Genomic DNA, 15847 nt, shown 5'->3' with positions numbered 1-15847 from the left:
ACTCTGATATTAAATTAGCCTCCTCAGTATTGAGACTGTAGAGTGATTTGATGCTTAAAGCAGGTTCATCCTCTGCACTATAAAGTATGAATTAATGTGTTGACAGCCACATAGTTTGTTAGCAGTTCTTGGATATCTGTGGGATCAGGTGTTAAAGTGTCTTTGTCGTGCTTCCTCTGTGCTACACTGTCAGGACTATGCATTCACTGTGGTAGTCCTGACCTGGTTCATGTCAAACATGCTGGGCCACATCTGAGACCAACACATCTGTTTTGGTCGACTGTGCTCCCAATTGGCTTCTTTTCATTTTTACATTTTTTTTCTCACAAAGTTCATAGAGGTGGGCATTATGTACTGTGCATGTTATGGTCTGAGCTGTCACAAAGACGCTGATTTCCGCTGATAATGGAGTGCCTCATATGTATGTCTTGAGGAGATAACTACTGTTTTTCTGTGTGTTTGCGTTTATGCCAGCAAGTTGACTGGTAATAACTTAATATGTTGGCAGCCACAGTATTTGTCAGCAATTCTTGGATATCTGGGACGTCAGGTGTTAAAGTGTCTCTGTCCTTTCTCCTCAATATATTATGATGACCTGTGACAGGAATCCCACCTTCATGCTTCACTGTCAGGACTATGCATTCACTGTGGTTCATGTCAGACATGCTGGGCCACATCTGAGGCCAACAATCTTGGCCTCGTCTAACCAAAGAATGTACTCAAGCTTCTTTTCATTTTCTTTGGTTTACTCTTGCAGTTTTGTTTTTGTTGGATGGCGTCCATAGAGGTGGGCATTATGTGTTGTGCACGGTATGATCTGAGCTGTGACAAAAGCTACGATTTCCGCCGAAAACAGAGGGCTGCTGAAGGAGTGGAGTTAACGGTAAAGAGCAGGCGGCTAAAGCACGTCTTGAGTGCTTCCAAGAACTTCCACTGTGTGCTTGCATTTGTGTAAGCAGCTAATGTGAGTTATCGCAGCTGAAACTCAACACAAACCACTCTGGGATTAAGTTACCATCTTCAGTGTTGAGATTGGCATGTCATCTGATGCTCCAAGCAGGTTCATCCCCTGCACTTAAAAGTACAGTTTAAGATGTTGGCAGCCGCATCATTTGTTAGCAATTCTTGGATATCTGAGGATCAGGGTGTTAAAGTGTCTTTGTCCTGCCTCCTCAGTATAATATGATGACCTGTGACTGTCAGGGCTGTGCATTGACTGTGGTAGTCTAGACCTGGTTCATGTCTAACATGCTGGACAAAATATATCTATCTTGGTCTCACCTGACCAAAGAATGAGCTCCCAACATTCGTCAAGCATCTTTTCATTTTCTTTGGAAAAGTTTACTCTTGCAGTTTTGTACCAAACAGCAAGCAAGGTTGTTGTTGTTGAATGCCATCTGCAGACGTGGGCATTATGTACGAAGCACGGTACCGTTGTTGTATTGCATATGGACCCCCTTGAAAATGGACCCGGGGTCAATATTCCACAGCGGAATGTGGACACCCAGGTTAGGGTTAGGGTTGTTGTTATTCATTACCTGTTGACTTTTGTTGTCTATGTTCATATTTATTTATATTATTAAAATTATTAGGGGGGTCCATATTCTATATGGGGGGTCCATATTCCGCTGCGGGAAATGGACCTCGGGGTCCATGTTCTATGGGGGTCCATTTACAATCTTACACCGTCTGAGGCAGACTGCTGCAGTAAGTCTTGAGCTGATAACTGCGCTTCCTCCATGCGTCTACATTTATGTAAGCAGCTAAACAACTGAGCTCTCGGATTAAATTAGCGTCCTCAGTATTGAGACTGGTGTGTGATTTGATACCCAAAGCAGGTTCATCCCCGGCACTCAAAAGTACAACTTAATATGTTGGCAGCCACATAATTCTTGGATATCTGGGGATCAGGTGTTAAAGTGTCTTTGTCCTGCTGCCTCAGTATAATATGATGACTTATAACAGGGCTATTGTCCATCATATCACCCTCTTGAGGTCCAGATGTATTGTTAAACCGCCTCTTTGTGTCTCTCTGTTTCCTCGTCGGGTGAAGTGGCACTATGCCCGCAGCTACTGTGGATCACAGCCAAAGAATATGTGAGGTTTGGGCCAACAACCTGGAGGAAGAGCTGAAGAGGATCCGACATGTCATTCGAAAATACAACTACATTGCTATGGTGAGTGAGCGGTGTCGTCCTCGTCTCGTCCCACGCTTCTGTTTGATCCGCCCAGATGTCCATTGTTCGTAATGAGTCGTCTTCTTGCAGGACACAGAGTTTCCAGGTGTTGTAGCCAGACCGATCGGAGAGTTCAGAAGCAACGCTGACTATCAGTACCAGTTACTGCGCTGCAATGTGGATTTGCTCAAGATTATACAGCTGGGCCTCACATTTATGAACGAACAAGGGGAATATCCTCCTGGAACATCAACATGGCAGTTCAATTTTAAGTTTAACCTCACGTAAGATTGCTGCCTCGTCTCTCTGTTTGTTTTTTTTTCTCATATGACATTCCTGTGCATCCGCGGAATGCATTTAAATATATCAGTAGAATTTACAGTAAGCAGAAAATGAAGGATTTTAGCAAAACGCAGCTTCCAAGGGAACACGTCTGCACTGCATGATTATACAGCTCAGACTGCAGGCATTTGGACAGTTACACTTTTTTGTGGTCTTCAGGGTCTGTCACAGCACATTTAATTTGAAATATGATTATAGCTTCCGAAATAAAGTCTCGGCTTTAATTTCAGCATGTTTACATCCGTACAGAAGGAACTGTGTGGGGAGACATTACCCTTTTAACACACACACGTTTTGGTGCTCAAAAGCATTTAGACAGATTGGCTTAAAGACAATCGAGTGTATGATATTTTATGTAAAGTCCTCCACATATATCAGCTTCTGTCCTCCCTGCTGATGCTCTCGCAGGCCTTCACTTTTAGCTCTTTCTTGTTTTACCGACTCTCTGCCTTTAGCAAGAGGAAAGCAGTGAGATCAGCTCATTAACCAGTCGAGATCACCCACCTCTTCACTTTTGAAAGCTCCCGGGTCAAAGATCTATCAGTGCGTCGGTCTGTTTAATGAAGCCATGCAAAGGTTTACCTTCCTACTATAAATATTTTCAGAGTTACAGACCCTTGAAGTACGTAGGGCTGAGCTGCTTCATAAATACAGGAGGAAGACGAAGTAATTTTCCGAGTTAAAAGACGCATTTGAGCTCAGACATATTTTGACAGTTGCAGCTTATGGTTGTGAAACAGAGACATTGATGTTCACATATTTTTTTACATTTTTTTGAGCAAATCATATAAATCAAACAATTTTGGAGCTTTTAGTGTTGGAGAGTCTTTCAAACGGTGCTCTGATGCTACTTTAGTGTTCATGTGGTGGTGATGATGTGTAGTTTTATTATCTAACACTCGTCTTTTCCGCAGAGTCAGGAAAATGATCACACAGAAATCATAACGGTTTTAATACTCTGAGTAAATGTGACGACAGTAAAAATTAGTTTGGACTACGCTGGAATCATAACTTTTATCAACATGTCAGTAAAAATGAGACCTTTCATTTGCTTTACCTTGTTTTGACCAACCACTTGTCCCACGCGGGGATTTGACACTCAAAGGATTAAAGTTTTCTCCAGTGAGTTATCAGATAACACATCCAAGGTACCAGCGCTTGTTTCTATGACTCTGTGACACATTTTAAACTGGTTTCGGTTTTGCTGTTGGAAGTTGGCTATTGAAAAACTTGTGCTGAGCAAAACCCAGATTTTGTGTTTACATCGTGACACCTGGAGTAGATGTGAAATTGATGCAATTTTATGAGGCCTTAAAAATGCTGAGGGGGGAAAAAAAATGCAAAAAATTCAACCCACTCCTGTGTGCTTCAAGGGCCTCTAACCTCCGACTATGAATCTGCATGGCTTTATTAAATATATTAAACTTATTGCGCACAAAAAGTCAGCTGATTCAGAGGGAGTCAGGTAGGATCTTTTTTGTTTACATTTGATTTTGTATAGAATTTGCTTGTTGTGGTCGTTTGTTGGTGTTGTCTTGTTTTGCTGTATTTGGCTGAATACACACAAAGCTCCTGTATATCTCTGTACTCATCCTGCTGCTTCCTTCAGCAGTGAAGTCATGGTATGCCACTTCTACTGGCAGCTTTACATGTCTATACCTTAAAGCATCGCCATGTTTGACGGATCATTTCTCCACACTTTACTCTTTCTGTCGTTTTGATGGAGGTAGATTTCTACGTTCCTTTGTTTTGTGTTTTTGCAAACACCAACCCGGTGTTCCTGAGGCTTCTCAGTGGTTTGCATCTTCTGGTGAATCCTCTGAGATTACGGTCACAAAGTCTTCTTTTAATTATTGACTAGGAAACATGTTCGCCTGCATCCTGGAGAACATTCTTGACTTGCTGTGAAGCCGTAAACAGCTTTTTCTCTTCATTGTGCAGATGTTTTTTGTGCTGATCAACAAGACTTCAGTCTGCTCGTCTGTCTGCCAGGTTTTGCCATTTCCTGGTTTTCTTCTGCTTTTTAAGAATGACCCAAATGGCAAACAACTACCATTGATATCTCTCTGATAGCTTTCTGCTTTTTTAGCCTTCTTGTTATCCTCTTCGCTTGCATTGTCATCTCTTTACTTTTGCAGTTTAGACGCTGTGTGTTGGGTTTTTATCTCCCACACAGTTCTCTCTATATAATTTAAAGCTGAGACTTGGCATTTTAATTCACTATCAAATATTTTATTGCAGTTGAATTTGCTGAAGCCTGATGAACACAAATGTGTAACTGTCTAAATAATTACAGTCTTTACTGTATGTCAGATTAGAACCAGCAATTAGGTCACTCTAGCTAAAGGAAGAGTGTCTCAGTTTGCTTACAGTCGACACAGATGAGACATCAGGTGATTAGCTGCACATGTAGCTTCAGAACGTATCACAGTTATTGCTCACACCACTGTGTAAAGTTGCATATTGTCAGTTTAGGCATTGATTGAGAGCAACATTGCAAATTCTTACCGCTGCTAGAACACTACCTCAGACACAAGCTGCAGATTTCAGACTATTGTTTTATCACCGTTGCTGATGTCTTATCGACTCGACCGTCCCTCGAGGCTCAAATAATAACAGCGTGTTTTCTGTGTTTGTCCTTCCCATCAGAGAAGATATGTATGCACAAGACTCCATTGAGCTCCTGACCACTTCAGGCATCCAGTTCAAGAAGCACGAGGACGAAGGCATCGAGACACTTTACTTTGCAGAGCTGCTGATGACTTCAGGAGTGGTGCTCTGCGACGGCGTCAAGTGGCTGTCTTTTCACAGGTATTCTGCTTTTTGCCATCCGTAGTTATTTGATCTGCAGTCGGTTGTATTGGAATTCTGGCAGCTGCACTGGAGATGGCTGTGCAGTAATATTTATCATCAGCTGTAGCTTCACTTAGAGTTTTGTACTCGGATGGTTAAGAACCAAACATTCATCAGCTACATGTTGCTTGGATTTTGGTATCACAGGGTCCAGACTAACTTTTGCACTCTTTCTCAGTTGGTAGTTTGGTGTTATTCCGCCCTGTGTGCTAATAGATACCGTAAGTTACAGACAATTGAGCGCACCTGAATGTAAGCCGCACCCACTAACTTTAAAAAGAAAATAAGTTTTGCACATATGCAAGCCGCACTTGTCTGTAAGCTGCAGGTGTCCACGTTGTAACATGAGATATTTACACAGAAAGGTTTTTTTAACTTTTAATAAAATATGTACTGGTAATATACACAAATACGTAAATGCTTTTTTCCAAACTGGCTAAAAAACACAAAAAATACAGCAGCCTACCAGGAAAAGTCATTGATCGCTATCTTCATCTTCCTCCTGCCACTAAAACCACTAAAGTCGTCTTCTTCAGTGTCGGAATTGAACATCTTCAGAATTACTTCCTCAGTCTCTCTTTCGTTGTCGCTCTCAATGTCACTTTCGTCTTGAGGCAAATTTGTAAAAATCCATAAATTAGCCACATCATTGTTTAAGCTGCAGTGTTCAAAGCGTGTGAAAAAAAACGTAGCAGCTTATAGTCCGGAATTTACGGTACTTATCTTTACATAAACTCCTTTTACATTGATGTAAAGCTTGTTAGTTACACTTAATATTCTTAAAATCTAAACAAATAACTTGTCTTTTCCTGGAGGCTGTTTGGTATCACTCCTATTTACTGTGCACAGGCTAAACTCCTCACCTGCTGAACATCTGCTAATGGAGAGACGCTACAACTAACCGATATTCTCTAAACGCCTCACATGCATGTTAGCCAGGCAGCTGCAGTGCAGTAGCTCAGACAGCTGTGTGACCGAAAATTTGTTCAAAATAGTGAAATATGGCGTTCTGTTGTCAGATTCGCCCAAGTTGAAGTGACTGTCTTTACATGGGTTGTTTTCTTTGAGCAAACCTTTCCACTAGCGGAGTGTATTTTAAACGTCAGCACTGCAGTCAGTCATGTTCATTTATTTATGGGTAAGTCATAGTTGCTGTTAATGTTTGTTTAATTTTTCAACCACAGCGCTCATTATTTTTGATTGAATGTAGTAAGCTACTTTTTCTTCTTCACTAACTCGACCTACATTCCACTGTCCACACTTCAGTACTATATAGTCGTCCAGAAAAAGATTTAGTGCGTCCCAGGACATAGTATGTCAAATGTACAGCCGGATGTCCTTCTACATGCGGGTGGATTTTGCAGTATGCGAGCCAGCATGCTTTGCTGACCTACAATCCTTTGCAGAGTTACGTCACACAAGTCACAGTGTTGCACATGAATATACACCAGCTTAAGCTGCTGACGGTGCACAGACAGATGACAGCTCGTTTCACGCTGCAGACTGGGATGGGTAAAGTTTAAGTCGCTTTAATACGATGAAGTAGTATGTCCCACTTATGTGTGTACTGCATGAAACAGTACGTACTTTGTGAAGGGGGCTGTAGAACGTACTTACAGTAGAAAAGAAAAAAAAATCAAAATGCAGCCTCAGTTGTAAAGTCTCTGCTCCCTGATCATCAGGTGTGTCAGAGTCAGATGTCTCCCTCTCCACCTGCCTCTCTTTTTCCCATTTTATTTTTTGTTTTTTTTAATAAGCTGCTAAAGATAGTTTTGTGATTGGAACACAGTAAAGGTGAAATGAATAGTTTCACACATCAGACAGATTGACTGAACCAGTAAAGAAGAAAAACTACTGTTTTCAAGCACGGTGGGAAACACAGTAATAATAATAATAATTGATCAGATTTATATAGCGCTTTTCTTACTCAAGGAGTAACTCAAAGCGCATACAATCAGCTGTCAATTATTCATTCACACACATTCATTCTGGTGCTGGTAGCTACGATTGTAGCCACAGCTGCCCTGGGGCAGACTGACAGAGGCGTGGCTGCCATTCTGCACCGACCACCACCTCAGTAATCCATTCATACACATTCACACCAGGCAAGGTGGTGAAGTGTCTTGCCCAAGGACACAACAACCATGACACGGGTTACAGGGCGGAATCGAACTGCCGACCTTCCGATCATTGACCGACTTGCTCTGCCACCTGTAGCTGTGAACAGGCACCACATCAACCTAATGATCATCAAGCACTTACACTATCACGACCCGGTGAAATTTTAACTCTCAAATTCAAAATTATCTTTAGTCGTGATCTGGAACCCTGTAAAACATTATTATACTGAACAACATATACATTATGTCTAATCCAAGCACTTCAACTAATCAGTGTTGTAAATGTAAAGTGTTGAAAAGAAAGTTGTTTTTAAATGTGTGACACACAGTCCAGTCAGTGTTTAACCGAGACTGTGTTTAAAATCTTAATCATGACATTGTGGTGGTTTGAAGTGTTTTTATTCCATTTTTATCATGTTGTGTTGTGACATAAGAAATTGCGACTATTTTTCAACAAACATGTTAAAACGTATCATAGAAACATTTTGATGTTAAATTATTTCACTTGTTTGGATGTTTTGGTCTTTTCTCCAGTATTTTCTTCAAACTGCTGCTGAACATGTTTATTTCATGATCAGTTTCCTGCTGCGTCTCCACAGCAAAAAAAATAACGAGGCTTTGGAGATTTGAATACAGCTTAGCTTTGCCACATCTCTGTCATCTGATCACATACTTAGAACACACTGATACAAACATGTCTTGATGTCATTTTCACTTACAGCTTTTATATTTTTGTTGGATCTTATTTATTTTGGATCATATTTATATTTATTTTTCAGTTTTGTCCTTTGAATTCAGTATCGACTTGTCCGATATTGTCTGTCTCTTCTTTTTTTCAGTTCATATTAGCCATTGATTATTGGAATTATACTTGTTTTAAAATCAGCTCTCTACTTCACGTGATCTTCTTCGGCAGAATGCAGTGACTTCATGTGTGTGTTTGGTGTTCCATGTGTAGTAGACATGCAGCATGTACTGAACATGGGGGTGAACATCAGCCAGACTTTGGTTATCTTTATGTTAAGACTGGACGTGAGAAAATCTTTAAACACCTACAACTGCTGTGTGTTCTTTGAAAACACCATTAAAGTGTGTGTGCGCGCGCGTGTGTGTGTGTGCGCGCGCGTGTGTGTGTGTGCGCGTGTGTGTGTGTTTGTGTTTTACAGCGGCTATGACTTTGGATACCTGATCAAGATTCTATCCAACGCTAACCTGCCTGAGGAGGAGGTGGACTTCTTTGAGATTCTACGCTTGTACTTCCCCGTCATTTACGATGTCAAGTACCTCATGAAGAGCTGTAAAAACCTGAAGGTACTTTGATAAATGATACGGCAGCAAGCGCACGGAGGCTGTGCTGCTTTATCCATTTAACACCTTGATCACTGCTGGGATCTGTTGTGAGGTTTTCTGCTTTGACTACAAGCATTGATCTCGAGTGAGTGACGGTGTTTTTGTTTTCAGGGCGGGCTGCAGGAAGTGGCTGAGCAGCTGGAGCTGGAGAGGATTGGACCACAGCATCAGGCCGGCTCAGACTCTTTACTCACAGGCATGGCTTTCTTCAAGATGAGAGAGGTAGGCGCCTCGAATTAGAGAGAGGACTTATGGAGGGTGAGTCTGAATAAGAACACTGGTCACTTCTGAGCCCTGATGGCAATCTGACTGGATCGGAAATATTAACATGTTTAAGATAGATAGATAGATAGATAGATAGATAGATAGATAGCCCAGCTCACAGGTACAGTCTGTCTGAACTGAATGCCTTGATTGACTTGTTGATTATTTTTAAGATAAACCTTAATTAATCCCACAGTGGGGACATTTACAGTGTTATAGATGAATAAACTATAAATATGCACAAGTGCTGCTTCTTCCATGTGTGGATGTTCAGATGTTGCACAAAGCAAAAGTGAGCAGACTTTTATTTTTTTAATTTCTCAGGTCAGTCCAGCATTTTCAGTTTACAACAACAAAGTCACATTGATATTAATGCGAGGCTTAAAAAAGCTGCAACATCTGTGCGGCTTTGTCCTTGGCATAACTTAGCACCGCAAGGAATCAACACATCCGTGCCTGCATCTCACATCATGATGGTGTCATGAGGACGTATTTGTCAAGACTTCCAGGAACCTAAAACCTTCAAAGTTGGGATGTTCAAAGATAGAATCAGTGGAGAAAGATTGTTGAAAGTTGGCTTAATACAGAGATGGAGGCGATTTGTATGTGCCAGGTTCACCCTCCCTGTTGCTCCCCCTCCATCCCCGTCCTCAGCACAAGTGTGCACAAGCTTGAACTTGCACAGGATCCACCGATGCAGTCTTATGTGGATCAGTCGATGCCGCGTTTTGTTTCCCATTTACAGAGGCACGGCCACCGGATTATTTTTCCAGCGCATACACAAACCCGACAGCTAACAGACCATGAAGAGAAATTCACTGAATCAAACTAAATGTGTATCGGATTAGAATCAGATACTTTACCTTTTATAGTTTTGCCCACAACACGTCCCTTATAATTTCCCAGTTCTTGAGGGGCTCTGATATTTGCTTGTTTTGTTGGACCTTAAGATGTTTACTGTCAGATATGACAAAGCAGCAAATCATCACATTCAAGGACCTGGACCAGAAAGGTTTTAGAATTTCTTGCACAATAAAAGGACTATTATCATTGCAGGTCTATTTTAACCTTCTGAGCTCCTGTCACATTTCTACTCCCTGTGGGCTCATTTTTCTCGGCAATATCAAGTCCTGCACCTCGATGGAAACAGCACATCAGTGGCATGAAGCAGAGAGAACTCAAGAATGTCTTCTGCAATATGACAAAAGTATAATGACATAAATCATAGAAAAAAGAAAAAAATGGAAGATGAATTTCTTTAGATGTTTATTTTACGGAAATCAGAAAAAAAATAAATCCTAGAATCAACATGTACAACATTTTTCCAAGCAGGTGTTACCAATATAGGAAGAGATAGTGGCTCTACCTGCTGCAGACACTTTACTGCTTATGTTTTACATTTATTTCTATTCTTGTCTCCTTTCTGCTTCATGTAAACACAGCTTGCAGTTCAGCTGAACAGTCAAAACATTTTTTGTCACCTAACTGTTGGATGCAGCTGAATCACTCATGACTTTGTGGTTTTTAGTGTTTTTACAGAATCTGGTTGTGTAAATGCTTTATTTATGGCAAAGTGAGACGTCCAGAATAAAGGGATTTTGATGAAGAATCACATTTTTACACTTAAATATTGTTTAATTTTCTCAACAGAGCTTCATGTCACGCACGAGTAGTTCAAGGACCATTGGAAAGTTGAGAACCTAGTTATTATTTCTGTTTTTACAGTATCTGGCTCCCATAAACGGTCAACATTTGGGGATTTTTTTTCTTTAAATAACTTGCTAAAGAGGGTTAAAGAGGGTTAAAGATGACCTTATGTGTCGTGTGCTTTGTGCGACTCTCCCCACAGATGTTCTTCGAGGACCATATCGATGATGCAAAGTACTGTGGTCACTTGTACGGGCTGGGCTCGGGCTCGGCCTACGTCCAGAACGGAACAGGAAACGCTTACGAAGAGGAGGCCAACAAGCAGCAGTCGTGACGTCACTCTGAAACTCTAGCATCCTGCGGTTCTCATCCACAATCAGCGCGCCGGCGCCGACGACGACGCCGAGCTCCGACAGCCGGATGACCATAATAATGGAAGAACAAAAGGAAAAAACAAAAAAAAAAAAAAACATACATATGCATCGTTTAGCAAGCTGTTTCTCATAGGCTCTGCTCACCTTAGACGACTGAGTATGATGGTGAAAAATAATCACAGCTGTCCTCACACGTGCCGCCGCAGCAGCATGTGTTTAGTCTTTTATTCCTACGAGGCAGCGATAGACAGTGTGGTTGGTTCAGCTAAAACTTAACATGCTTGACGAGACGGGATTTTAGTTTTCCTAAAGTGTTCTGTAGAAATGTTTTGCACTTTAAAGCTCTAACCTGATTTTATATGGAAAGCTGAAAATGTTTCTGGTGTCTCTCTTCCTCTTCGTTGCCTTCTCTACGTTCCCATTTGACATTGTGACTCTCAAACCGCCACTCTCACCACGCTCAGCCTTAATATCAGCTGCATTCTTATCTTTTAAACTTTTAATTTATTGTGCTGGTTATCTGACACTGAGCAGTCGCCCCCCTCCATTCAACACTAAGACACAAGAAGAGTGACCGCGCCGGGATTTCCTGAGAACGGGAGCTCTCGTTGAGTGTGTGTGTGTGTTCGTGCACTTGGATCTTGAGGTTACTTTTCGTTTGTTCCTATAAAGATAGTGTTTCTAATGACCTGAATAAGTCCCACTGTGAGACGCCTTTATCCAACTGGTGCACTCGGCTTTTGGATGAGATGCAAGTGAACGCTGTTTATTTTTTCTGTCTGCATTTCTGACAATGCTCAGTATAGCTGCATATAAAGACACTACTAGTATGTACCTAGATGCATACGGATGGGTGTCGTCGGAGGAATGCTGCCTGTTTGTGCATGTAAACACCATCGTTGACACAAGCACACATGAACAGACACCTCTTTACGTCGACCAACAGAGTCGCCAAACCTCTCGAAGAAATTCAAATTAAATTAAAATGGATTAAAAAAAAAACAGCTCATCAGCTGTCCAACATGCTGAGGTTCCTCTAAGCTGCTGAGAGTACATTTTCATTTTTAATTAAAACAAAAAAAAAAGAGTTTTAGTGATGTAATAAAAGAAGAAGAAACTTTTACTCATCGGATTAAATAACGTTGCTTTTTTAACATATTTGAGTTCACGTGTAGTTCTGGCCTTTGAATGACACTTTTGTGCAATTTTTTTTCTCCCCTCCTCCTCCTCCTTGTATTGCTTTCCAGTTCACTCATGCTGCGTAGAACAGCCGCATGTACTAAAACATTTGAATAAATGCTGTGTTGTTGAATAGTATCCTGAACTTTGCATAGGTTTGTGTTGAGGTTTAGGTTCTTATTCCTCTGCAACAGAAAAGCTGAAAACACTATTTTTTTTCTCTCTCTCTCTCTCTGCAGCACATCTTTCACACTGTAAAGGAACAAAGGAAGAATATATGCAATATATTAAAAGAGAAGAAAAAAAAGAGGATATTTTTTTAGGTTATTTTGTAAATAAAGGCTTGAAAGTTTTCTACCATAAAATGCTCGTGACCCATGACATCTTTGAATGACCAGTAAAGAATGGAATGAGACTGAAGATGAGCTCATTTTATTCTTATAAGGCATCACAACTGTACAGTACATTTGCCTCACACATCCAGATCGTCTCTTGAGTCGTACAGACGAGAATAGAAAAATATAGATTGACACGACTGAAGCTTTTTTTTTTCTTCTTCTTTTTTTTTTTTGAGACAAGCATACATTCATTAAACATAATTTCCACTGATGACGGTTTATAATCATCTCCAGCCAAAGACAGAATCTTTCAGAAGATGAAAGTACAAAGCGGCTGGAGCAGAATTTCTTTTTTCTTCTTTTTTTTTTTTTCTCTTTGCTCTGCAGCACAACGATAGAAAAACAGCAGCATCTGCCTTTTGATGGTGAGCAGATCTGCAGCAGCATCACACGGAGGCTTGTTTGATTTTTTTTTTTTTTTTTTTTGCTGGCGGCCAGTGTGCCGGCCCTCCAGAGACAAACAGTCAGGAAGCTTTTTGGCCAGCAGTTTGACATGTACTTTCTTCAGGCTACCAGACAGCAGCTCACATATTTGGCAGGGAAAAGGAGGGGGGCGGCTGTCGCAGCACAGAGCACCACCGACTTCAGTGTAACAGCAACATCCTCACTCATGCTATAAAGAGTCAGAAGAGCCCTTATTGAAATGTAATTACTAATGACTACACTTTTTTTTTTTTTGTTCCAAGCAAAAAAACAAAAAAGGGGGATGTTGTGGTACGCTTCACTACAACAAAGTGACATCCTGAGATGAGAGCATGCATCATTTGATATCCACGATATTCAACACAGTGGCTGGAAAAACCTGCCCTCCCCCTGCCCTCCAAAGTGAAATTTAAAAAACAAAAAAAAATGGCAATAAAAGGAATGTAGGTTACAGCACGTTAACACCACTACTAGTCTCTACTCAAACATTTGGCAAACTCATAACAGCGTTTACTTGTGTGCTAAGCTATGAAAAACAGAAAGAAGCTGGTAGGTAATTTTCTGAAAACTGTTAACGCACACACACAGATTTAAGTGCAAAACTCCTCCTAGCTGTCGCCGCTCTGTGCTTGTTTATATACAAATAAAAGGAAAACATTTCTGGAATGCAGTTTTTACATTTCTGGTCTAACATTCAGACCGCAGCAGATACAGTTGTCCTCAAGTGTTCAAACCCTTCCATTGAAGAAGAGGCAAAATTCACAATAGTCACTCAAATAACTAGAAAAAAAAGTAGAAAGTGAAAAAAGTAATAATAAATAAAAATTTGCAAAATTATAATTTAGTGAAATAAGACGTTGCTTTTGACTTGTGGTTGAAAAGAATAATTTAAAAAAAAAAACTGTCCCGGGCTAATTAGAGCACTTTGCTGATGAGCAGTGAAATCTAAACACCTGTCAACAGGTGCAGAAGTCTAAAGAGGGTTGATTGCAGTGATTGGTTCAAAGGGTTGTTCAACAAAATATTAGGGTTTTTTTATATTTCTGTTGAACCACAATTCAAAAGCATGATTTTCATTACATTTTTATTTATTATTACTTTTGTCAATTTCAACTTATTTCAGTGACTGAAGCTGTTTTTTTCCTTCTTTAATGAATACAATTGAGGACGACTGTAACATCGCTGATAACTGATGACAATCGTCTGCGTGTTTGTGTGTGATGTAGAAACTCTCAGAAGCAGGGTGCACTGTGGGAAATAAACCATGATGTCGCCACCACGTCACGTTCTGATAGGCACAAACACAACGGAGGGGGCAGCGTAGACCTGCAGGGTCAAACACAGCGGGTCAGTTTGTTGGGTCAGTGCTACTATGGGGTTTGCTGCTCTGCGAGGGTAAACTCACTGTTCTGGTTGGATGTCAGCTGTAACCGTGGTTACGCCTCGTTCTCGATGGTCATCCCTGGGTTACTGGCACCTGAGCAGACACACAAATGGAATAAAATGCATCGCCTGGCTTATGAAGTTTTTCATTATGGTGTGTAAGCAGGAAGCTTCAGAGAAATCCATTATCAGGTCATCCCATGCCAACTCACATAACCCTCTATAATGGAAAACATAAAAGCTCTGCGGAAGTAGATTTTATGGCTTTTGTGTTGGCACAGAGGTAGACTTCAGGAAAGACGCAGGAGATATGACCCCCATCAATATATATAGAACGCTCGCATTTGTCCTGCTGACAAAAACAAGAAAGATGCCGATAAACTATGTTCTCTACTAAAGCCCGGGTGTTTATAAATTAATAGTAATTAATGTATTATTGACATGAATAGGGGCTACATGCTCATTCAGAGGCTAACGGTTACCTCATCAAACAGAAGAGTAAATGTTTATCCGTGTTTACTCATTCAGGGGAGAATATTAAAAGAGAAAAGATGATCTCCAGGGTAATAAATATTTAAACACCACATAGACCCTTTCTGCATTATATTCCATTACATTCTGAGTTGTCATTTGGAGCCTGATTTTTGTGCTTTCTTTGCATAAAAGTAGATATCTCCACCATAGATTGCAAAACAAATTCACCAGAATGCAAGAAATGTAGCGTTTAGTGCTTCAGATTTCCTGTGGGAGGAGCTGAGTGTGTTCAAACAAAACCTGCACCCGGGTGCACCGGCTGGTTTTACATTTCACAGGTGTAAATAATAAAGTGACCGGTGTGAGCAGGTATCACACAGACAGAAGACCTTGAAGTCAACACAGCACTAATGTATGAAATAAAACCTTTAGACATAGACAAATCATTTCTATGTGTGACTTCTAACGTTCATGTTGCAGCTAAAGTCAGAGCAACATCGGAAGTTAAGAATATATAACATTTTGTGCACAAATAACAAATTTGTGACTCGTGAGGTTCAATTACCAGTGGGAGCTTCTTTCATATTTAGTTTTTTAATAACAAAGCTGTGTGCTGGTATGATTTAACTACCCTCTTGGTTACATATTATACTGATAATAATATAGATATATATGTATTTTACAAGAGAAGAGGCTTGCTCTTAAGGTGGGCATCCTTCCCTGGTTTAACCTACAGGAAGTGAAAAGTATAAAATATTTGCTATTTTTGGAAAAATAATCAATATAACATCTTTAAGTGTTGTTTACAAAGCTGCAGTAAAATTTCATGTATGTTTTTTTTTTTTTTTTTAATTAAATTTCAA

The 15847-nt window shown here is 40.4% G+C and overlaps 2 protein-coding genes across 2 annotated transcripts in view; one reads left to right on the top strand and one right to left on the bottom strand.

The window, feature by feature from the left end:
* The first annotated feature begins 2051 nt into the window (after nt 1-2051).
* Nucleotides 2052-12671, top strand: cnot7 (CCR4-NOT transcription complex, subunit 7). Its single transcript, XM_008305903.1, has 6 exons — nt 2052-2177; nt 2268-2461; nt 5169-5330; nt 8659-8803; nt 8954-9064; nt 10956-12671. Exons 1-6 carry the CDS (start codon nt 2061-2063, stop codon nt 11085-11087), a joined length of 861 nt encoding a protein of 286 aa, XP_008304125.1. The 5' UTR covers nt 2052-2060; the 3' UTR covers nt 11088-12671.
* A 1564-nt stretch (nt 12672-14235) lies between these two features.
* LOC103375591 (palmitoyltransferase ZDHHC2-like) overlaps nt 14236-15847 on the bottom strand; it is a gene marked incomplete at its 5' end in the record, with an annotated part of 7434 nt that continues 5822 nt past the window's right edge. The window contains 2 exons of the mRNA XM_008305904.1: nt 14236-14453; nt 14533-14604. Of these exons, the coding sequence (XP_008304126.1) occupies nt 14564-14604 (41 nt within the window). The remainder of the gene's footprint in view (nt 14454-14532; nt 14605-15847) is intronic.

Source organism: Stegastes partitus, unplaced genomic scaffold, assembly GCF_000690725.1.
Source record: "Stegastes partitus isolate 25-593 unplaced genomic scaffold, Stegastes_partitus-1.0.2 Scaffold2688, whole genome shotgun sequence".
Classification (NCBI taxonomy): Eukaryota; Metazoa; Chordata; class Actinopteri; family Pomacentridae; genus Stegastes; species Stegastes partitus.
This window is presented reverse-complemented; position numbering and strand designations above follow the sequence as displayed.